At 41.9% G+C, this 25027-nt stretch overlaps 2 protein-coding genes across 2 annotated transcripts in view; one reads left to right on the forward strand and one right to left on the reverse strand.

Moving 5' to 3' along the window:
* The window catches only part of LOC106553876 (myeloperoxidase), a 32357-nt gene extending 17445 nt beyond the window's left edge, over positions 1-14912 (forward strand). The window contains exons 8-13 of the mRNA XM_087717311.1: positions 1660-1975; positions 3908-4068; positions 8380-8632; positions 9680-9850; positions 11670-11907; positions 12673-14912. Coding sequence (XP_087573437.1) covers positions 1660-1975; positions 3908-4068; positions 8380-8632; positions 9680-9850; positions 11670-11907; positions 12673-12871 — 1338 coding nt within the window. The 3' untranslated portion in view covers positions 12872-14912. The remainder of the gene's footprint in view (positions 1-1659; positions 1976-3907; positions 4069-8379; positions 8633-9679; positions 9851-11669; positions 11908-12672) is intronic.
* Positions 14913-14923: 11 nt separating this feature from the next.
* LOC106549249 (myeloperoxidase) overlaps positions 14924-25027 on the reverse strand; it is a 30953-nt gene continuing 20849 nt past the window's right edge. Inside the window, exons 10-14 of the mRNA XM_087717313.1 lie at positions 24462-24699; positions 22123-22293; positions 21699-21936; positions 18045-18263; positions 14924-15727 (exon numbers count right to left, since the gene is read on the reverse strand). Coding sequence (XP_087573439.1) covers positions 18059-18263; positions 21699-21936; positions 22123-22293; positions 24462-24699 — 852 coding nt within the window. The 3' untranslated portion in view covers positions 14924-15727; positions 18045-18058. The remainder of the gene's footprint in view (positions 15728-18044; positions 18264-21698; positions 21937-22122; positions 22294-24461; positions 24700-25027) is intronic.

The raw sequence follows: 25027 nt of genomic DNA on the forward strand, positions 1-25027 counted from the left end.
TAGCCAATTATCTTATTTACTGGACCCACGTAGTTCATTGACTATAAGTGAATCAAATAAGTTGATTGACAAACTATACTGAAAAATTAAATTTGCAAGGTGTGAAATGCAAGCTTTTTTCACCGACCTACCAGCGTCTTATTAGACTTGAAATCTCATGAGATTTAAAAAAAATTAAAAACCACTTTAAAAAACACCACTAATGGTATTAAAAATCAACTGAAAAATCAAAGTCTTTAAAAGCATGTTTATTTTTAAATGCCGGAACCTGAAAAATATAGAAACATAGAAAACGGGCAACAGAAAAAGACCTAGTCGTCCATCAAAACTGTTCCTTTGAGATTTTTGTTATCTTTCCAATGAATGAATTAATTAATTAAACCTCAATCTTTTCACTTTACCAATTTAAAGCCCTGTGCCCGAACTCTTAAAATAAAAACAATGAATTATTTATTTAATTTTTATTTTATTAAGAGTTCAGGTATAATGTTTTAAATTGACAGAATCAAGATCACGTGAAGGGTTAATATCACTTTATAATGCCTTGGTAAGGCCACACTTGGAATACTGCATTCAGTTTTGGTCTCCACGATGTAGAAAAGATGTGGAGACTCTAGAAAGAGAAGAGCAACAAAGATGATTACGGGACTGGAAGCTAAAACATATGAAGAATGGTTGCAGGAACTGGGTATGTCTAGTTTAATAGAAAGAAGGACTAGGGGAGACATGATAGTAGTGCTTCAATATCTCAGGGGTTAGGGTTAGGGTTAAAGAAGAGGGAGTCAAACTATTCCCCAAGGCACTTGAGGACATAACAACAAGCAATGGGTGGAAACTAATCAAGGAGAGAAACAACTTAGAACTGAGGAGAAATTTCCTGACAGTTAGAACAATTAATCAGTGGAACAACTTGCCTCCAGAAGTTGTGAATGCCCCAACACTGGAAGCCTTTAAGAAGATGTTGGATAGCCATTTGTCTGAAACGGTATAGGGTTTCCTGCCTAGGCAGTGGGTTGGACTAGAAGACCTCCAAGGTCCCTTCCAACTCTGCTATTGTATTGTATTGTAAATTGGTAAGGCTGTTATTGTATTCTGTACACAACTTAGAGTTGCTACTAAGACCTACCTCATAGCGGTAAGAGCAGCAAAACACTGTTATGTCTCTGCCCTTATTGTTTCCACATAGGCCTTGTTTAGGATCACCCTGTCCTGGGACAAAGGGGACGGGTGAAAAAAAATTGGAAGTCAATGCTTTTTCTACTTTCCCCCCGTACCTACACCTTTCTTCCCCCTTTCTCTCTCTGTCCCCTTTTCCTATCATCTTTATTTTCGTTTTCATTTAAAATTATGATAACATTAACAGGGGTGGGTTGTTACAAGCATTACTGCCGGTTTGGCGCACATGTGCAGAATGTTAGAAAAGGGGGGGGGATCCCATTTCTGCAATGAAGATTGTTCTGTGCATGCGCAGAACAAAAAATCAAGATGGCGCCGCCGACAATAGAACCGGTTCGGGTCCATGGGCGGCCGAGTTACTACCTACTCGGCCAAACTGGGTCGAACCGGTAGGAACCCACCTCTGAAGGTTAATAAAATTCTTTCAAAAAGATGCTGATTAGGCTGGGATCAGAAACCTGACTTAGTGATCTTTTTATACAGATCCCCCCTGGAGATCCACGGATTACGACTCCAGGCATCTGCCTGCCATTCATTAGGACAGCTGCGGTGTGCAACCCCACAACATTTGTTCGCGAGCAGCTCAATTCAATCACCTCATTCGTGGATGCCAGTGCTGTGTATGGGAGTCAAGAACCTCTAGCAAGGACTTTGAGGGACCAAACCAACTCACTTGGTCTCATGGCAATCAATCAGAACTTCAGCGATGCCGGACTGGCCCTTATGCCTTTTGAGAACAACTCCAATAGCATCTGCCTTCATACAAATAAAACTGCCAAAATCCCATGTTTTCAAGCAGGTATTTATTTGCTTAATTGATGTATGCAATTTATAAGACCACCCAGCATCAAAGTGACTCTGTGAGAGGTTCAGTAATAAGAATATTACAGGCAGTCCTCAACTTACATCAGCTCATTTAGTGACTGTTCAAAGTTACAATGGCACTGGAAAAAGTGATTTATGACCATTTTTCACAATTATAACCTTTATTGCAGGGGTGTCAAACTCAAGGGCCGAGGTCTGGATCCGGCCTGTGGGGCCACTGCGAAAACAGCAAAGGACTGGCCCGGAGTGCCTCTGCCAGCAAATTTGGAGCTTGGGAGGGCTGTGTGTGAGGCCCACTTGAGCTCCGTTTTCACTGGCAGAACATTTGGGCCACCATAGGCACCACTGACACAAGTGATGTCATGCTGACCATGCCCATCCTGGCCACACCCACCTGCCCCCCCCCAGGTCAAACACAACCCTGATGTGGCCCTCAGTGAAATCAAGATGGACACCCCTGCTTTATAACCATCCCTATGGTCTTGTGACCAAAATTCAAATGCATGGCAACTGGTTCCTACTTATGACCTTTGCTGTGTCCCAAGGTCATGTGATCACCTTTTGTGAACTTTTGACAAGCAAAGTTATTGGGGTAGTCACTTACCAACTGTGTTACTAACTTAGCAACTGCCGTGATTCGCTTAACAACTCTGGCAAGAAAGGTTGTAAAATGGGGCAAAACTCACTTAACAAAGGACTTACTTAACCACAGAAATTTTGGACTCAGTCGTAGTCATAAGTCGAGGACTACCTGTATTAACAAGTACAAATAATAACCTAGGCATTTGGAGAAAGAAGAACCGTTTGTTTTAAAAAGTAACAACCCACAGGATTCGCTGTCCAATCTGACCCAAGGCCTGGGGGAAGAGTCAGATTTTTAAGAACTTTTATAAAACTTTATTTTAAAAACTTAATAAATCAGTCATATTGTGCATTCCATTCTGGGGCATTGCATGCAAGTTATATGTGAATGGCGGTATGAAATATCCAAAGTACATAACAATGGATACTGTCCCCCAATATCCTGCTTTGGTAAAGATCCATACCCCAGCATGGCCAAGATGTGTTTTTGGGATGCAGAAGTTCAGCTTTAATGTCTCTAGCTAATTAATCACACTAGGGATATGATCAGGGGTGGGATTCAGCCAGTTCGGGTGAACTGGTAGCTCCGATGATCAGCTGGGGAGCGAACTGGTTCGCTCCGATGATCAGGTTGGCCTCCCTCCCGCCCCTGCGCTTTACTTACCTATACCCTCTCAGCTGATTCGCATGGCAGAGTGGATTGCTGCGCCTCAGCTGTGTTATTCCCCAGAAGTAACGAGGAAGGTAAGTTTTGTTAAAACTGCTGACGCGCACGAAGCACGCGATCACCGAACCGGTTGTTAAACCGGCAGGATCCCACCACTGGATATGACCTGAGCTGGACACCTTCTTACCATCTGAAATAAGTAACACTCTGATGATATAAGAAGAGGCAGAGAGGAATTAGAGTTTGGATGTATAAGAGTCTGTCTGGCAATCAGAAGACCCCCCAGGTTACATCTCCAACAACTTTAGGAGGAACAAGAAAAGGCCTTCTTGAAATTCTGGAAGTTGCACATAAAAAGGAGTGAGGTTTCAGTTGCACAGTTATCGGCCGCAGTTTTTATACCCTTCCCTGTGAACATCCCTGGGACAGATGCTTCCTTCCACAACCAACATTCAACATGTTCCATCCAGCCAAAGTCCTTTACTTAGGGGTACCAGATTTAGGCTGCAAAAATCCACATAACCTCTAGATTGCAGAGAGTAATCCTGAAAGTGAACATTTTCCAGCTTCCTTTCTGAAATGTTTAGATTATTTATTTTAGATTGTTTGCTTCAATTGCTAAAACCAAACAGAACATGTCATGGTTTAACTTTGCAGGAGATGGAAGGGCCAATGAAAACCTGGGACTGATAGCTATGCAAACTCTCTTTCTTCGGGAGCATAACCGGATAGCCAAGGAACTGAAGATGTGGAATCCCCATTGGGATGGAGAGAGACTCTATCAAGAAACACGGAAGATCATTGGTGCTTTCAATCAGGTATTGAATGTTCTCATGTTTATCTCACAGCTTTTGCTGCTTTTACATAACTTTTTGTTCACACATCAGTATCCAAAGAGATATAGTAGAGTAGAGTAGTAGTAGAGCCGAGGTGGCACAACGGTTAAATGCAGCACTGCAGGCTACTTCAGCTGACTGCAGTTCAGCAGTTCGGCTGTTCAAATCTCACCGGCTCAGGGTTGACTCAGCCTTCCATCCTTCTGAGGTGGGTAAAATGAGGACCCGGATTGTTGGGGGTGATATGCTGACTCTGTAAACTGCTTAGAGAGGGCTGAAAGCCCTATGAAGCGGCATATAAGTCTAACTACTATTGCTATTGCTATTGATATTGCAGGACTGAATACTCTGTCCAAAATAGATGGGTTTTTTTTCAGTTAGAAAACAAATGAATAAAGGGGGGAAAAGTCTTGTTCAAACTTTTCTCTTGCATGGCTTGTTCTTAATATTCAAAGGGAACTTTCCACTATTAAGGACAACCTACACACACCTCTTCTGCTGTCCAAGTTAGCACATGTCAGAAAATGGCTTGTTAGTCTGTATAAATAACGCCTCAAATAACATATGGAATTCTAAAACATAGGGTAAATATATTGAATGCTTTACCTTACTGAAACAAATCCCACTGGGCAATAGATGGTAGTTTAATTTAGAAATAAAGAGTTAGAAGGGACCTAGGAGGTCTTCTAGTCCAACCCCCTGCTTAGGCAGGAAACCCTACACCACTTCAGACAAATGATTATCCAACATCTTCTGAAAACTTTCAATGTTGGAGCATTCACAACTTCTGGAGGCAAGCTGTTCCACTGATTAATTGTTCTAACTGTCAGGAAATTTCTCCTTAGTTCTAAGTTGCTTCTCTCCTTGATTAGTTTCCACCCATTGCTTCTTGTCCTACCCTCAGGTGCTTTGGAGACCAGTTTGTCTCCCTCTTGTTTGTGGCAACCCCTGAGACATTGGAAGACTGTTATCATGTCTTCCCTAGTCCTTCTTTTCATTAAACTAGACATACCCAATTTCTGTAACCGTTCTTATGTTTTAGCCTCCAGTCCTCTAATCATCTTTGTTGCTCTTCTCTGCACTCTTTGTAGCATCTCAAAATCTTTTTTACATCGTAGCGACCAAAACTAGATGCCGTATTCCAAGTGTGGCCTTACCAAGGCATTATAAAGTGGTATTAACACTTCACGTCATCTTGATTCTATCCCTGTGTTTATGCAGCCTAGAACTGTGTTGCCTTTTTTGGCAGCTGCTGCACATTGCTGGCTCATATTTAAATAGTTGCCCATTTAATTTTTTTAAAAAGGCATTCCTTTTTCAATGGTTTCAATTGCCAAGAATAGAATATAAGGCCAGAAGATCAGTTCATTTATTAAGGTAATACTATTATTGATTTGGCCAGAGAGGACAAAGTACAAGATAGAAATAAAGACTACCAGTGTCTGAAAATAAGTGTTTACTTTCCCTTAAAGGATTTCACCCACTGTTTCTTGATGCTGATATCTCAAGATGTCAGAATGGTGCTTTTCTCATTGTTCTCTGTTTTACCCTATTCCTCTGACTCATAATTTAGGAGAGGCATTGTCTTACTAGAGCCACTAATCACCACTTTGCAGTAGGAAAGAGAGGCCGTTTTGTGCTTTACCTGCGGCTGATTGATGCTATCTATCAAGAGTGAGGAAATTGCCTGGTCTGATTCTTTACCCCCAGGTGAAAACAAAGCAGTGTGATGTAAGAGAGAGAGTTTCCTCCCCCTTATCTGTAGGACTGAGTAAATCCCCTGGAGAGGATTTTATAAATAGATAGAATTCTTTATTGGCCAAGTGTGATTGGACAGAAGGAATTTGTCTTTGGTGCCTATGCTCTCAGTGTACATAAAGAGAATAAAATACATTCATCAAGAATAAAAAGATACAACACTTAGTGATAATCAAGGTTACTAATAAGCTATCAAATCGTACTAGTAAATACATAAAACAATATAAATTGAAAGATACAAGCAACATGGTTATAGTCATAAGTGGGAAGAGATAGGTACTAGGAAAGAGATAGGTACTAGGAAGGAAGAGAAGAATAATAGTAATACAGTCTTAGTAAATTATTTGACAGTGTTGTGGGAATTAGTGGTTAAGCAGAGTAAGGGCATTCGGGGAAAAACATGTCCTTGTGTCTAGTTGTTCTGGTGTGCAGTGCCCTATAGCAGTGATGGCTAACCTTTTTGTTGTTGGGTGCCAAAAATGCAAGCGCAATTACACGATAGCGCATACTTGTGCTGGCACCCATAATGCAAAGCCTCCCCCAGCCCCCCAAGACTCTCCGGAAGCAGGAAATGAATCATTTCTGAACTGGTAGGCCTGTTGGGCTCCCCCAGATTCTGGAGGCTTTCCTGAACCTTAGAGAGGGCGAAAATGGCTTCCCTCAGCCCTCCGGAAGGCTGAAAATCAGCTGGCTGGCACACGCATGCACGCTGGAGCTGATGTCTCATGTGCCGGCAGATATGGCTCCACATGCCATAGGTTCACCATCACGGCCCTATAGCGTCATTTTGAGGGCAGATGTTGAAACAAATAATTTAAATAAAACCAGTGTTGAGTTAGATGCAGGTTTCTGCAAATTGCTGTTGAGCATTACTTCCTTCACGACTTGTCCCCTAAGTTGTCTGCTGACCAAGACTAGTATGTTGGCTAGGGAATTCTGGGAATTGAAGTACACACGTTTTGTTTTTTTAATAAATTTTTTATTTTCAAAACAAACACAACACATAAAATCTTCCTTTTTTACATACTGTAGAAAGTGTATCAGTTGGTTTCAAAAGATTTTCGTGCATCTCTTCCACAGTCATCAAGCATAATTCATATTAACTGAAGTATTTTAACTCAGATATTTATACATATTACCATCATTATACCTCCATTTGACTACAATTGTTTAATTGTTATCCCTCCTTCCTTCCCTCCTTCCTTCCTTCCCTCCTTTCTTTTCTCCTTCTCTCCTTCCTTTCCCCCTTCCTTTCCTCCTTCCTTCCCCCCTTCCTTCTCTCCTATATTCCCTCCTTCCTTCCCTCCTTCCTTCCTTCCTTCCTTCCCTCCTTTTTTTCTCCTTCTCTCCTTCCTTTCCCCCTTCCTTTCCTCCTTCCTTCCCCCCTTCCTTCTCTCCTTCCTTCCCTCCCTCCTTCCCTCCTTTCTTCTCTCCTTCCTTCCCTCCTTGCTTCCCTGTTTCCTCCCTCCTTCCTACCCCCTTTCTTCTCTTTCTTCTCTCCTTCCTTCCTCCTCTCCTTTCCCTTCTCTCCTTTCCCTTCTCTCCTTCCCCTTCCTCCCCTTTACCCTTCCCCTCTTCTTCCCATTCCTCCCCTCTTTCCTACTCTTACATTCCCTCCCATTCTTCCTCTGCCTTTCCCTTTCTCCTATTCCTCTCCTTTCTCCTCTCCCTCCTATCTTTCCTTCTACTCCTCCATCCACTCTATCCGTTGTTGTGTTTACATATTCTCTTCTTCAGGGGATGTAGTACACACGTTTTAAAGATGTTAAAGTAGGAAAACTAGTAGTATGAACTGTATGGAATTTTGCAAGCCAGATGGCAGGCAGAAAAGTGACTCTTCTAGAGCAGGGCTGTCAAACTTGTGGCCCGCAGGCCAGATCCGCTGGCCCACACCCCGTTTAGCGAAGTGGAAAAAAGTCACGACACGTCATGCGACGATGCCGTGATGATGTGAGTTTGACACCCCTGTTCTAGAGGATGGAGGGAACAAAGGGCACACTTTTTAAAAAACCTGGATAAGCTGGCGCTTCCTGTACAGCAGTGCCTGCCCTCTACAATGGGGCTCCCTTCAAAAACCCCATTCCCCCCACCCCAACTAGTATTTGAAAAGTTTTATAGACCTGGCTCTTCACCTGGGCCTTTGGTGAGAATGTTTTACACCTCCTTTTAACGGTGTTTTCCTTTGTTCCCCTTTGATTTTGTCACAATGCCATCTTTACTCTTCTTTTTGTTTTAGGTGGTTTGTGCTTAATATTTTAAACAATTTGCAAACTACCCAGATTTTCTGGGAGTCATGCAGGATATAAAACTGGATATTTGGCTACACTATTTCCAAGAAGCAAAAGAATTACACAAGGTTGATGTTGAATCAGTTCAAAAGACAAAACATTGTTTCTTAAATTGGTTTATAATTTGTCCTGACTTTCTGAATGCTCAGAATACTCTTGGTATTAAGTCATCAGATAGGCGTAAATGAAGAAAATAAATAAGCAGGCCGAGGCCTTTGGGTCTTACATTGTCCTTGTGTCATTGCAGATATACACATACAGAGATTACCTACCTCTGCTTCTGGGCAACGAATTCCATAAAAAATTACCTCCGTACAGGGGCTACAATAAGAATGTGAACCCCTCCATTTCAAATGTTTTCACCTCGGCCTTCCGATTTGGGCATGGTTCTGTCCCACCTTTTGTACCCCGCCTGGATGAGAAATTCCAGAACTCGCTTCCCTTTTCCAAGACCCCACTTCATCTCACTTTTCTGGCTCCATGGAGGATTGTGAAGGAAGGTAAGTTCATTCTCTGGTTTAACCCTCTTGAGATTGGTTTCTCTAAGATCCTGCCCATTTCTTGAGAACTTAAACCGAGCCTGTTCAAAGCGCAGCCTAGAGGGCTGGGAACTATCCAATGCTCCTAGAAACAATCAGTTTTGAAGAACAGGAACGAGCACCTCTGAATCTCAGACTTGATGTTGTTTTACCTAAGTCAGTGTTGGTGAACTGGCAGTAATGCCGGTAGCAACCCACCCCTGCGTTACATATGATAAATTAATATCTACTTCTGGAATGGCTCTGCGTCTGAAAGATTTGGGGAGCTCGCTAGCACCAGGGGGGTGACAGATTATGATCTTTTGATGTGGACCAGGTTATTGAGTTCTAATCCTGTTTAGTCCTGCCACCGTGGCCAATAGTGACAGGGAAGATTAAAGTTGTAGCCTAAACACAAAGGTGGATATATTTTGACCTTCCATGGGATAAACATTACCAGCTTAATTGTGCCAGTGTAATAATAAATCATAAGGCAGCTTTAAACCTGTTTAATCCTGTATCAAATTTCTCTTTTTACTTCCTCCCTTCCTCCCTCCCTCCCTTCCTTCTTCCTCTCTCTCTCTCTCTCTCTCTCCTTCTTTCTTTCCTTTCCTTTCCTTCTTTTTTCCTTTTCTTTCTTTCCACTCTGCCCTGCCCTCTCCTCTCCTCCCTCCTCTCCTTTCCTTCTTTCCTCTTTCCTTTCTTTCCTTTCTTTCCTTTAAGTCATTGTTGACTGCTGTATTAGTTTCTATCCTTTTCTTTGAGATACTTTTAAGAATATTTTTGCTTTCTCCTTCCTAGGGTTGAAAGAGAGTGACCAGCCCAAGGCCACCCAGTTGGCTTTGTGCCTACAATAGAATGGAATCAGAACTCACCTAACTGACTCTCCTCAAATGGATATACCAGAGAGTTATATGTTGAATTTAAATGTAGAAAGCAAGCTACTCATTAAAAGAAATGCTGAAGCTTTGGAAGCCTTGGTTACAAGTTACTTTCCTTTCAGAGACCACTCTCGCTTTTCTCTTCTAGGTGGCATTGATCCCATTGTCCGTGGCTTCATGGCAGACTATCCCAAGCTGATGAGGCAGGACCAGATAATGGTTGATGAGCTTCGGGAACGGCTCTTTGAACAAGTGAAATATATTGCTTTTGATCTATCATCTCTGAATATGCAGAGGGGACGAGACCATGGTTTGCCAGGTAGAGTGACTTATTGTAAAAGCAGATTTATCACTGTCCTTGGAATAGCAATTTAAGAAACGCTGTACAAATTAACAGAATAGCAGAGTTGGAATAACAACCTCCAGTGAGGTCAAAAATTCACAAATTTGGAAGGCAAGCTATTCAACTGTTTAATTGTTTTCATAGTTAGGAAATTTATCCCTAGTTCTAGGTTGGTTCTCTTCTTGATTAGTTTCCATCCATTGTTTCTTGCTTTGCCTTGTGGTGCTTTGGAGAATAGATTATTATTTTTTGTATTCAAATGTTTTATTTTCATTTTTTCATTTTCATTTCTTACAGTCACATATATACTGTGCATGATTGGGGCCATATAACATTAGGCAATAAACACAGCCATCCTTGTACTCCCCAAAATACAAAACCAATATACCACTTCAACCCTCCATACACCCTTTCTTACTCCCCCCTCCAACTTTCCTTTCTCCCCTCCAACATTCCCCTCTCCTACTTCCCCTCCCCCTCTGTCACTCCTTTCTCCCCCTCCCTTCCATCTCACCCTCCTTCCGATCCTCTCTCCCACCCTCTCTACCCCTCCCTCTTCTGTCCCTCTGCTCCTCGCTTCGGTGTATTTCTACTAGCTATCGATACATTCAGCTTCTTATTTTTATACTAAAATTAAAAAAAGCAACAGTATACAAGTGCAATCATGTTACTTTAAAATCTGGCACATACTATATTTCCCCCCTCCCCCCTCCCCCCTATGAGCCCACCTCCCTTCCCCCCTCCCGACTTCCCAGTTTTGGAGAATAGATTGACCCCTCTTCCCTCTCTTCTTTTTGGCAAATATTGGAACACGGCTATCATCTCAACCTTAGTCGCCCCCCCCCTTTTTTTTTTTTTACTAACTAGACATACCCAATTCCTGCAACTGTTCTTCATATGTTTTAGCCTCTGGTCCCCTAATCATCTTTGTTGCTCCTTTCAGAATCTCTACACCTTTTTTATAATATGTGACCAAAACTGAATGCAGTATTCTAAGTGTGGCCTTACTAAGGCTTTGTAAAGTGGTACTAATACTTCGGGTGATCTTGATTTTTGTCCCTCTGTTAATCTTGGAGTCTTAGTGGACAAACACTTAAACATGAGCCAGCAGTGTGCAGCGGCACCCAGATAAGCAAATGCAATCCAAGACCCCAGATCCCTCATCTAAATAATTTATGAAAAGGTGCTGAGCCTAAAGCAGAACCTCGGGGTACCCCACTACTTACTTCCCTCCATGTAGATGTAATCCCATTCATGTACACATTCTTGTCTTCTTTCTAACCTAATAGCTTCCAGATCTGGTGGGATCATAACTCCCAGAGTTCCAAGAGGGCTGACTGATGAATTCTGGGAATTGCAGTCCCAGCATATCTGAAGTAGGAGAAGACTGTTCTACACTTTATAGCCATTTTTTTCTTTCCTGTTACCCTGCCCTGCCCAGATCTATTGATATGCATGATTTCATTAGTTTTTAACATAGACCCAAAATGAACCCCAGCCTAACAGAGATATTAAAAATATGCCTATTATATAACACCTGCTTGCAGAGCCTACACCATTCTAGAAATAATTGTGTGGGAAGTCACCTTTTTCTTTACCTTCTTAAAACATACATCAGATTTGTTTCCTCTTTTAACCAAATCCAGCAACACAAGTGGGATCAGTTGCAACTGGAGATACTTGGGCAAGGGGAGAAAACTCAAGATGGCAGCTGTGAATATGCAAATGCAACCCCACCTCTTTTTTAAATATGGGAACTTCCCTGTCCTTAATGAAGATTTGTTTCTCCTTGCAGGGTATAACGCCTGGAGACGTTTTTGTGGCCTCTTTGCTCCCAGCAACGAAGCCCAGCTTGCTTCAGTCCTTCGCAATCGGAAACTGGCAAAGGATTTCATTAAACTTTATGGGACGCCCGAAAATATTGACATCTGGATTGGAGCCATAGCCGAGCCCTTTGTCCCAAATGGGAGAGTGGGACCTCTCATGGCCTGTCTCATCGGAACTCAGTTTAAAAATCTCAGAGATGGAGACAGGTGGGCCTTTCTTAAATCCTTTGTATCTCAAGACAAAACTGTATGCCACATCCAGATGTTGCTATTGATTTCATAGCTATAATTGTTTTTTTTATTTTTAAGTGATCGTGTGATATGGTAGTTTTAATTATCATTTATTTTACTTTGGTCATTGTCTTGTACTATTGGATTTTGCAGCCAAAGTTGATGAGGTTTGTCACTTGCTGAGCATCTTTTGACTGAGGTAGAAACATATCTAATATAGACATAGATAAATAACAACCCTCAGTTTTTCGGACTGTCTTGAGGGCTGAGCAACAGTTGTGATTGACCTGATCGGCATTAGACTTTGGGATATCTTAACACCAACGTTATGTGCTAAGCGGACTTCCGGGGGTTCTTCAGGTGCAATTCCAGTGCTGATCTTCACCTTTAAAGCCCTCCATAGCACAGGCCCTGGACTCTGGAGACATAGCAGAGGCCCTGGAGATTTGATAGACACCTATCAACATTGAGGGTTTCTGGTGGTCTTCCATAGAAATACTTCCAGGTACAGCCCAGCTTAGCTTTTTAAGATCAGCCAAGATGATTAGTTGCTTCTCCCTGTTGTGACCAATGTCCAGAGAAGCTCACCAAAAGAAATGGTTTTCTATGATTAACCCTTCGGCTCTTGGCTCACTAAAGTAGTATTTTTACTTCCTCAAGTCAATTTTCTTATTATTTCTATTATGATTCTTATCGTTATTATTCATCTATTGCAACTTTTCATCTTTTAATTTTTGGCAGATATTGGTGGGAGAATCCCGGAGTCTTTACCCCAGAGCAGCACCGTGCTCTGAGAAGTGATTCACTTTCCCGTCTCATTTGTGACAACACACGCATCAAAGAAGTGCCCAGAGACATTTTCAAAATGAACAGCTATCCAAAAGATTTTGTGACCTGCTGTGAAATCAAGAGTCTGGATTTGTCAGCTTGGAAAGAATAGACTTGAAATCAGAGCAGAAGGAGGAGAGAGGAAGTCTGGGACAGGACCTGGACCTGGGCAACTGTAGCCTCTTTTGCTCATACTCTAAAACAATGAAACAATGGTACTAACCAGCTTCCACTGTCAAGGAGAGTTCATTTTAGGTGGAGTACTATAAGCCAGGTGCTGGGAATCAATTAAAATGTGCAATTAACAAATTCTACAAGTAAATGCATAATGAAGTGGAGGCCTCCTTGTACAGTGTTGCCTATTGTTAGAATCCTGACTCACTTCCCCAACTACCACATTTTCCTGAAGTGAAAAAAGTTTGGACCAGTTGTACTGAGTATTTCGAGATGGGAGCATTCATTGAGGGGTGGGGGGGTGGAAAGGTCAGGATAACCATGTATTCAAAGCCCTGTATTCTTTTTAATGCATCAAGTGTGCAAAATTCTCAGCCCAACTCATTTCACAAGGGTGTTGTTATAGGAGGAGGAAGTGTGTTGGATATGTTCACCACCTTGAGTTATTTATAAAAGGAACAAAGGCAGGAAGTTAGATAAATAAAATATGTAAGAAAAGGGGGAGGTTTTGACCACACCGTTGTAGGTGTCCTCTTGACTTTTTTGACCTCCTCCCCCTAGGATGCCCTGTTGGGAGACTCTTGTAGAGAGTTGGTGTCATAACTGAGCACTATTATGGTGTTGCCCATCAACTTTCCCACAGGAGAGGAACCTTCAGCATAAATAAGTTTGTATTGGACAAGTTGATTCAATTTGAAATACATGCTTCATCCTATAGGGTTCTACATATTGAATTGAATTGAATTGAATTGAATTGAATTTATTTCATTTATATGCCGCCCTCTTCCCCAAAGGGGACTCAGGGCGGCTCACAATCCAAGTCAAGGGAAGGGGTACAGATAAGGAATAAAAAAGATGAACATAACAATACACAATTTAAAAGCACACAACAACCATACCATTCGAGGGGGGGGGGCAAAAGCTCTTTAGCCCCAGGCCTGTCGGAACAGCCAGGTTTTAAGGGCTTTGCGGAAGGCCTGGAGGGTGGTGAGGGTTTGAATCTCCACGGGGAGCTCGTTCCAGAGGATCGGAGCAGCCACAGAGAAGGCTCTCCTCCGAGTGGTTGCCAGTCGGCATTGGCCGGCGGATGGAATTCGGAGGAGGCCTAATCTGTGGGATCTAATTGGTTTATTGGAGGTACTTGGCAGCAGGCGGTCTCTCAAGTACCCAGGTCCAATACCATGAAGGGCTTTATAAGTGATGACTAGAGCCTTGAAGCGTATCCGAAGACCAATAGGCAGCCAGTGCAGCTCGCGGAGGATAGGTGTTACGTGGCTGAACCGAGGTGCACCCACGATTGTTCGCGTGGCTGCATTCTGGACAAGCTGAAGTCTCCGAATGCTCTTCAAGGGCTGCCCCATGTAGAGCATATCAAAACTAGCACTTTGATTTGTAGCCAGAACCTATTGGGAACCATTGCAGAATCAGTACTGATGTTATACATGAGTAGTGGCTTTCATCTGCCAACAAATAGGCTACTTCATTTTGCAACAACAGCTGTTTTTGAGTAGTCTTCAATGGTAGCACCATGTAAAGGGCATCCCAGTACTCTAATCACTATCTTGAGCTCCTGCTCCACAAAGCTGTTTTGTTAGCCAACAATGAAAACTCAAAACTTTGGATCAGCTGCATTGTGTTAACTTTGACCTTTAAGAGCAATCTGAATCAGGAGTAGACATTTTCATTCTCTTTAGAATAATGGGGCTCTGAAAAATTTACAGACACGAAGGTGGATTTAAATACTTCTCTACAGTTATGTACACAAAGAACTGGCATTAGTTGAGCATCTTAGCACTGTCACTTATAAACTCTGGGTGTGGATGTTGGTATACAATGTATGTATATGGATTAACAGTCTGTTGCGAAAAATTGTTTTGTATTCTAATAATTGCTTAGGCATAGCTGGGAGAAAGATCTGATTATTTTTAAAGCAAAATGTTGAAAGGATCGCATCATTAATAAAAATGGATGAATCGAAAGAGCTGTGTCAATACTTTTTGCATTTCAGAAATATAAAAAGATAATTATGCCTGTAGGCTGCTGTTTTATGTGGCGCAATATTGTCTGGTTTATTCTTCTGGTTTTCTGTGAAATAGAGCTCTCTAAGGCAAAATCAGTATGCATCCACCTTCATTTCTCTCCAGATTCAAGCTTCTAACATTTCTGTAGAAATGTGGAAATGAGCGAATATTTTAATATATGTTTATATGTAAATTCTAAAGTTTCCTGGGGGGAAATGTCAATCATTTTTTTAATGGGGGTTTATAGTACAGTGGTGGGTTTCCATTTTTTTTACTACCGGTTTGCTCGTGCATATGGGTGTGTAACGCTTCTGAGCATGCGGGGTGGATGGGTGGGCAGAGCCTCCCATCTCTGCCACTACCAGTTCGTCCAATACGGGCCGAACCGGGAGCAACCCACCTCTGTTACAGTCTCTTTGCACAGAGCTTTTCCTTTTCACCACTGCTAGCATCCTTGTCTGACTTGGGGTAGACAACAAAGTTGTACATTCCACAAATTCTGTTCTATTCTGTCTCAAGAAGGGAATCACAATAGTATTTCATGCACTCCCCAAATAGAGAACCTTTTATAATTTAATTGCCTTTAATGAGTTGTAAAAGGGGACATCTTGAACATTGCAGAGTGGATATTATAATTTGGCATTCCTTTCTTGTTGCTCCAGAAGATTAAACATAAGCAATGGCTGCGAGGGGAAACAGCTAAAGCAGGTTAAAGAACGCTTTCTCAAAAACAGAAATTCCAGGTTACTGGCAGAACTTGCTGGGATGTTCTTCTATAGAGGAGAGAGAGAAAAAATCAGAAAAATAATTATGAACCTATTATAGGAACAAAACAACCAAGCTCAGTAAGATCAAAAGCTACTCTGGCATGTCTTCCAACCCACTCTTATCTCTTGTATTTCACCAAAATTCTTTCTTCTTTAAAGGAAATGTTGAAAATTATTCTGTTTCATCAAATTAAATAGGAGCTGGCAAAACTGAATTGCTGCTTGCAGAGCAAAATGACGATGGTGCTTTAATTAGATAAACTGAAAAAACTCTGGAGAAGATGATCTCAAAGTGAGGGAGGATGAAGAGGTAAGATAGAATTGTTGGTAAGTTTCCTTTAAAAATCGTGCACAGTAAGGAATTTGAGGTTGGTTTAGGAGCAGGGCACCAAACCTGCACTTGGTGTCAACGCCAACAACACATTAGAAGGCGACTTCTAACAGAATAGGCTTTCCCCATCTACAGAGTACCCATTTCCCAGGCTTCAATCACTTCCCTGGCTGTTTTTGGACCTGTTTGTCCAACAATCTTAATTTTTTCCTGGATCTTCTCAAGGAATCGGATGCGCTCAGAGTTGTCCATATTACAGTATATAGGGAGTCTCAGGTTTCAATCCTTGAATGACAAGTTTGCATGTCATTGAGGATTTCCAGTATCACATGTTGTACCGTATGTATGAGCTGGATTTGTGCATCATGCTAGACAAGACTAATTTGGATTGGTTGGCTCACAGTTCAGAATGTTACAGGAAACCACATTAAGTTGTAATAGGGTTGTTTGTTTTGTAGGAAGTTAGCACCCCTCCCTCTCCTAGAAGAATGAAATGTTCTAGGAAATATTAAAAAGGCAGAATATTATACCTCCCTGGATGAGAAAAGGAGAAACATGCTCTTGGAAAGCAGCCCCCACATTTGTTAATAGCCCCAGAAAGACTGGGCCATCCTATCTACAAGACAAAAGACTGGGTCATCTCATCTACAAAAGACCTTCAGATCCAGGGTGATAGGATTAGCCCACACTCAAGATCCAAACCAGGACAAAGCCATTACGCTATAATAGGAATTACCCAAAGCCCCTTCATTACATCATTCAGCAAGATTCAATCAAGGTTGACTCAAGACAACTTACAACCGGGATGGTGAACCTACCACAGGTGGCACGCGGAGCCATTTGTAAGGGCACGTGAGGCGTTGCCCTGTTAGCTGGCCAGCATGCATGCGCGTGCTAGCCAACTGAGTTCAGCCTTTTTTAAAGCCATTTTTCACCCTCCCCTGGCTCCCGAGGCTTTATAGGAGCTTGGGGAGGGCGAAAAGAGCCTCCCCCCCCCGGAGACCCTCCAGAGGCTTCAGGAGCTTCGGAGCTCCGGAGCACAAAAAAAACAACCCTATGGGCAAAACGGAAGTTTGGGAACGGACTTCCGGTTTGCTCGTAGCCTCCGGAGGGCTTAAACCAACCCTACGAGCAAACTGGAAGTGAGTTCTGGTTTGCTCGTAGGGTCATTTTTATGACCTTCAGAGACCTTTAAAGCCTCTGGAGCCTGGGGAGGGCGAAAAAAGCATGCAAACAATGGGGGGAGAGTGCCTCTCATGCGTGCATGCGCACTGGGGTGTTGCGCATTGCATTATGGGTGTGGCATGCCTGCCATGACCCCCCTGCGCTCCCCCCTTATGGCATGCGAACCAAAAAAGGTTCATCATCGCTGACGTACAGTTAGCCCTGCATGGCCCCATGGGAGTCTGACAACCAATCAGAATATATTTCTTACACAGGAACAGGAAGCTCCGAGACAGGGCCCAAGAGCAGGTATAAATTTCTCTCTCTCTCTCCCCCATGTACTTGATTGTCCAGGACCTCAAACCATGTGGTCTTGTCCGCCATAAAACCATCATTCCAAACAGTCTCCAGGTTTCCAGTGTCTGTCTCCCCACTTGGAATTGAACCTAGATGGACATTTCTTCCAACAGTTCGATATTAGAATATTTTGGAAACAGCTGTTGTTATTATAATTTAGCAAGTTGTGTGAAATCAGATTGTGTGTGTGTGTGTGTGTGTGTGTATGCATGCACACATATGGCTCTACTTACTTGCCTTTTGCTGGGAATAGTTATAGTGGGGAGGAGACGGCTCAGAAAAGACTGCACCTATCCTCTGCGACACCCAACTACTCTCCCACCCCACTCACTCATACACATGCATGCACACATGTTTGCATTCTCTTCTGGAGAATATTGTTTTATAACTGCTAAGTGATACCCCAAGGAAAAGTTCATAAATGCACATTTAAAGATTACAGAGTTGCGTCAGAAACCAATGGCCTCTTACCTTCACCGATCTATTTAGGAACCTTTTTTCCATGGAAAGAGGCTGAGCCTTGGGATGGCGCTGCAGTTGACAAAATTACGTGGATACTGGTTGGCTCGGAAAATGAACCGAGGTACCTCACGGATGTGGGTATTGTCACAGATGATGCGTGGCAATGAGGCCTGGCTAAGAGCCTGTCGCTGGGCTGGGGTGAACACACCAGGGTTCTCCCACCAGAACCTGGGGGGTGGGTGGGGAAACACAGAAAAATTGTCACACAAAGAGCAGCCCCCCCCAAATTTACAGAAACTTTCTTACTGGAATGAAGCAGTGCAGAATAAAAGAGTTGGAAGGCACCTTAGACGCTTCTTGAATGGGAAATGAAACGTCTTCAAGGAAAAACAAAATCCAGTTGCCTTTTGAAAAAGCACCTTTGGTTGAACCATGGCCTGGAGGTACGAGAATCTCCACAGACACAAGACTCCTACTTTGAATAGGGGGTTGGCCTTGAAGACTCCAAGCTCAGTTCCAACCCTATGATTCTATTTCTCTTTTTAAATGTTTACATTCGTTTCAATCAGTAATTATTTATTGAGGGGGTGACTACAGGGTAGGGCGAACTCAAGGGATAGTTTCAGCTGGAGTTGGTAACTCTAAGTTGATATAATGAGAAACTGAGCAAAACAGATTTTTGTCTGTGTTTATTGTGTATACCGTGTTTATCTGAAAATAACACAGAGTCCTTTTTTTGACCCCTGAAATAAGTGCTTGGCCTTATTTTTGGGGAGGTCTTATTATTTTTGAGGTGCAGAAGGCAGCGAGTGTGGTTGCACTGTGTTGCAATATTTTTGGGAAGGGCTTATTTTGGGGGAGGGCTAATTTTAGTGCATGCACTTAAAAGCCCGATTGGGCTTATTATCCAGGGAGGTCTTATTTTCGAGGAAACAGGGTATAGTTTTTTAAGGAATCATTTTCCTTTGAGGTTAGTGTTTGGGAATGCTAGGAACCAAACCTCATTCATTCAAAGCATGTCTTCTATCCCTGAGTAGCAGCACAACTTTCTATTTTTCTTTTCTATAGTGAAACAAATTTACCATATTTTTTGGAGTATAAGACACATCTCCCCCCCCCCTAAAAGAGCATGGAAATGTTGGTGTGTCCTATACACCGAATACAGCCATTTTTGGCCTCCCGAAGTCCCGCCCCCACATCCCATTTTTGTGAAAAACGGGCCGTTTTTCACAAATACCGAAGCATTTTTGCCTTCTCTCAGCTCCCAGCAGCACTCTGCAGGCTTCAGCAGGACTGGGGTAAGGCAAAAACGCCCCCGGTTTTGTGAAAAATGGGCAATGAATGGAGGCGTTTTTGCCTTACCCCAGCCCTGCTGAAACCTGCAGAGTGCTGCTTGGGGCTGAGGGAAGGCAAGCCCTTTTCTTTCTTAACTACCTCTTCGAAATCTTGGTGCGTCTGGAAGAAGGCGGGGCTTAGCAGTGAGAAGATGGAGTTTCAGGCTACTCCTGAAATTCCTCTATACCGAAGGATTTTTGGACGGGTTCTTTGAACCCTAGCTGTCCCGGAGACGACAGTGAAGGTGGGGAGAGGCCCAGGACCTCAGAGATACCCGCAAATCTCTGGGGGGGGGGTATTAACTCCTCGTGCCAATTCCTTTTTGGATTAGCTGCGTGCTAACTGAAACTGCAGGTTGCCCCTAAGAATGGAAGAAGTGATGTCATCTGGTAAGCTGATTTTATTATCCAAGAGAGACTGTTCGTGTTAAAAAATTAAGCTAATTGAAACCAAAAAACAGGAAGATTTAGCGGCGAATTGGCTTATTCTAATGGATTTATGACTGGTGGTTACTTTACTTCTTAAATGCATCAAGAAACTCCGTGACATCCTCCCCCCTCTGAATCTCCCTAAGTGGATCGTAAAACTTATCTCCTACTAATTAGCTCGTCACGACTCGACATTTTTATTACTTTACTACCTAGTTCTGTTTACAACTAGATAAGATTGACAGCCTGTAAGAGACTAAAAAAAAAGTGCTTCGAAGCCGGTGGGGAAAAAAAAAGAGAGCTTCTAATTTTTAACTACGACACATCATGGCGTCCCAAAATACCTCTAAGATTTCATTTCAGGCTCTTTTTTCTGCATGTAGAGGACTTTTCAATTCTTATCAAAAACTGGAAAGAAAACTGGATCAACTGATTATAAAATATGAAGCTAAAACTGAGATTGTTGAATGCTTAAATGTTCCTGAAACACAAATGGAAAATGTGAGAAATGGTGTCTGGTCTATCTCAGAGGAAGAGAGGAGCGGGGGAGCTATAAAGAAGACTCATTTAAAGAGACAGAGTGCAGGAGGAATGGAAAATCCACCCTTGAGAATTAAAGTTAATTTGGGAAATTTTATAAGCCTAGGACAACATTATTATTTCATCACCGACATTCAGAATCCAAAGGTGCCGAAATATTTTCGTTTGGATTTGCTTATGGAAACATTTGGTAAACTTATCCAACGAATGGCTATTGGACTGAGGAAATCTCGTTGTTGGAGGGACACAGGCTGACAGATGGGAAAATACAACTTAAAATTAGCTAAATCGGAGTACTTCAATTTGTAATAGATATAGCTGAATAATGACTGATATGGATAGCAATATATATAATTTGGAACTGGCTGATAGATTGATGAATACAATTGAAAACTAGTTAAACCTAATTGCTTTTTCTTGTAACAGATATAGCTGAATAATAATTGATATTGATAGTAATGTATATATTGTGGAGTTGATATGATAACTAACAATTGGATATGAGAAAACACCTTTAGACTATACATAAAGAGTATTAACTACAATAATTATCACTATTAAAAAAACAAATAAAATTCATACAATCAAATGTTAATCAATACTGGGAAAATGTTATGATATATGATATAATTGAATATTATGGATGTTTAGCTAAAATAGGATATGAGGATTTGATGATAATAGAGGATTTTACAAATAAGTAAATGAATTGCCAGCATGTGTTATGGACTAATTCTTTAGCATAGCTAAGGATGAAGGATGTTTAAATAACCATAATAATTAAAACTGAAGGTATAATGATGTTGATATGGTAAATATTCGAGTTAAGATATTTGAATTAATATGAATTAACGGAAGAGAAGCACCAAAACATGTTGTAACCAGTTGATATACTTCTTTTTTTTTCATAGTAGACACTTGTGTTTTGTTTTGTTTTCCTGATTGTCGTTTTTGTCTTTTATTTACTATCTTTTATTTTAATTTTTATTTTCTATTTGTCCTTTTTTCTTTTTTCTTTTTTTTTTTTGATTTTTGTTCAAGATTATTACTCCTACCAATATTTCTAAATAATAATCACAGTTAAATGAAAATGGATATATAATAATGCTTGAGTTAATATGAGTTATGTTGGTTGACTGTGGAGGAGATGTACCAAAACTTATCTGTAATTGATTGATATATTAAGAAAGATGCTGTACCAGTTTTAAACTAAAATTAAAAAACATTTAATTTTTTAAAAAAAGAAATCTTGGTGCGTCTTATACACCGCTGTGTCCTATAGTCTGAAAAATATGGTAGGTTCATTTGCATTGTAGTAGATCAAGAGGCCTCAATAAAATAGCAGGTTTCATGTGCTCACCTGTCCCCATCACGAAGGTTTTGGAACTGTTTCCGAAAGATGCATGCCAGTAGAGGCCCAACTCTGGCATTTCGGATAAAGGGCTCAGCCACTCCTCCAATCCAGAGATCAATGTTCCTGGGCGTCTTATAAACTTGAATGAACTTCTTGGCCAGCTGAGAATTCTGGAGGACCCGGCCCAGCTCAATTTCATTGCGAGGTTGAGAGAGGCCACATAATTGTCTCCAGGCATTGTAAGCTATAGAACAAGAACAGTGGTCAAAAGTTCTGCTCATTTGAAAAATGATGTTCTCTCTAGCATCATTCGATGTTGCAATCTCAAAACATGCTTAAGCTGCAATTTTCTACATTGCTTTTGGTTATACGGCAGCAATCCACAATCTCTGATGTTTCCTGCAAAATGGAAAGACTCTACTCTTGTTACCTGCTAGACCGTGATCTCGGCCACGCTGCATGTTCAATGCTGGCAAATCCAGCCCAAATCTTGCAACTTGTTGGAAGAGTTGGTCTCGGAGACCCTCTACTACTAGCTGATCTTGTCTCAGCTGTTTGGATGGTGTACCCATTTGGCCTCGTAGAATAGGATCAATGCCTCCTGGAAGAGAGAGGAAATAACTTTCAAAACACAGTGTCCATCTGTAGATCTCAACCAAACATAAGGATAAATCTCAGCAATTAAACGCGTAGCCTTAGAGGTCTTCACAGCTGAGCTGAAAAACTCTCCTGACAGTTCTTGAGCCAGCAGAAAACTCAATAGGTATAAAATTTGCTGATTTCCAGGTAATTCCAATCTTTATGATATAGGGCAGGGGTGTCAAATTCAAGGCACGGGCCAGATGGAGCTGCCCTGGAAACAGCAAAAAATCAGCCCGTAGTGACTCTGCCAGCAAAAATGGGCTCCTGAGCTCCATTTTTGGCTGCGATGGCCTCCTACAACTCTCTGCCAGGAAAAATGGAGGTTGAGCTCCGTTTTCGATGGCAGAGAGTTGTAGGAGGCAATCGCAGCAGAAAACAGAGCTTAGGGGCCCTTTTGCTGGCAGAGCTTTTGGGCCACCACAGGAACCCCTGACACGAGTGATGTTGAGCTGGCCATGCCCACCCTGACAACACCTACCCTGGCCCCACGAGATCAAACACGACCCTGATGCGGCCTTCAATGAAATCAAGTTTGACACCTCTGATATAGGGCATATTAAGGACAAAAATTGGTGGATTCCCCTGGATTTCTTACTTCTCCCATCAAACATTACTGGTTAGTGGGAAATACCCACTAAATACTGTCCTTATTGTGGTGTGAAACTGAGATGAGAAAGCTATAGGTTTTGACAGCTAGACCAGCTGATTTAGCTATCAATCAAGACTCAGTCAAATTTTCATACATTTTGTGTAGCTGCATTGAAGCAGAGAACTCTTTATTATCCCCAGTTATTTTTTTACCTTATTTAAGTTTAAACATTATTTATTCTTAGAGTATTGATTTATTGATTTATATGTCCACCCATCTCATAGATATGACTCTAGATAGTTAACAAAAATAACCACAAAATAAACAGTAAAACACCCAGATTTGAAAAACAACGATAGCGTAAAAGAGCAGCTGAGAACATTTACAACACCCCACATTCAAATAAACCACAAAGCCAATTCACCCATACTGCCAGGGCGCCAGCAGTATGCACCAGTAAAGCCAAGCTTTTAATGTCTGATGAAAGACCAGCAGAGTCAGGGCAAGTCTACTCTCAGGGGGGATGATATTCCAGAGGATCAGCACAATGGCAGAAAAGGCTGTGTTTCTGTGTCAGATGAAACTGTTCTGTAGATGGGACCTAGAGGATGCTATTCTTGCTGGATGTAACAAGATGGGTACTAGACACCAGTGGAGGGAGTTAGTAATCCAGCTTTTAAGTTATGAAGGGCTTTAAGGGTAGCCACTAACACCTTACATTCACCCAGAAGCATTCACTTCTTCTTGTGCCATATCCGTCATCGGACGTTGGCGATCATGTTGGCAATCCTATTTTTATCAATAGTCACATGAAAAGTGCTGCTTAGTTTTGTCCAAACCATTCCCTTAGATTTTGAAGCCATGCAGTTCTTCTTGTCCCTGCACCTCTTTTGCCTTCAATCTTTCCTTGGAGGATTAAGTGAAGCATGGGGTACTTTTCCAGGTGTTGCATCACATGTCCAATATATTCTAATTTTCGCTTTTTTATGGTTTTGATGATTTCCCTTGGCTTTCCCATGCGGCTTATCGCCTCCTCATTTCTGATTTTGTCAACCCAACTTATACGTAACAGTCACCTGTAAATCCACATTTCAAATGCTTCTAGACTCTTCAAGTCAGAGACCAACCCTCCACTCCATAGAGCAGGATAGCATATCAGTAGCTAATGCAGCTCCCAAAGCAATTATGTCTCACATGCCAAACAATTAGCATCCACAATTGTCTCTCTCATTGCAATTTGCAAAATTAAGCTTCCACATACTTTTCTTGGGCAGCCCCATATGGAGCATGCTGCAGTAATCCAAACAAGAGATGACTAAGGCATGGGTTATTGTGAGTTGGGCCTCCTAGTCCAGGAATGTACACAACCAATACACAACACAAAACACAAAACTATGCAAAGGCCCTTGGGGACAGAGCTACCATCTACTCCGAGCAGCACCTGTGTATTCAGGAGAACTGCTGTTCAAGAACTAACCAGGTCCATTCCAGCTTAATTTTATGAGATCAGCCAAAATTGGCCGCTTGCTGGGACTTACCTTGAAAGATAACTCTCCATGTTGCAAAGAACTCAGTTTCTAAGGGTGTTTGACTCAGAACCTGGTAACGGTTGTCTAAGCGAGGCACAGTGGGCCGCACCAAAGTATGCCCAAAACGGAAAGCATTGGTAAAGGAGCTGGAAATTCGGGGATCCACAGAGTCATTGTAGCCCCTGTAACGAGGCAGAGCACTAGACTCCCCGAGCAGGGCAGGTATATATTCTGTATAGGTGATTTTCTGGAGCAAAAGGACAAAAAGAAGAATCATGGGCTTATTGGAAGAAAGCAATTAATTCAGGCTAATGACTACTGAATATTAGAGGCAGACGACCAATCTTCCTCAACATGATGCTATGAAGTTTGTTCTTAAATATACATGTTTTGTATATACCTATTTGGCTTCTGTCTCTTTTGCAGGCTTACAACAAGACAAAATACATATAGTCCTTGACCTACAACTGTTTGTTTAGTGACTGTTTGAAGTTACAATGGCACTGAAAAAAGTGACTTATGACCTTTTTTCACACTTATAACAGTCGCAACATCCCCACGGTTACATGATCAAA

This window comes from Thamnophis sirtalis, unplaced genomic scaffold (assembly GCF_051295495.1).
Source record: "Thamnophis sirtalis isolate CommonGarterSnake01/CBP01778 unplaced genomic scaffold, rThaSir2_p1.2 scaffold_6, whole genome shotgun sequence".
Classification (NCBI taxonomy): Eukaryota; Metazoa; Chordata; class Lepidosauria; order Squamata; family Natricidae; genus Thamnophis; species Thamnophis sirtalis.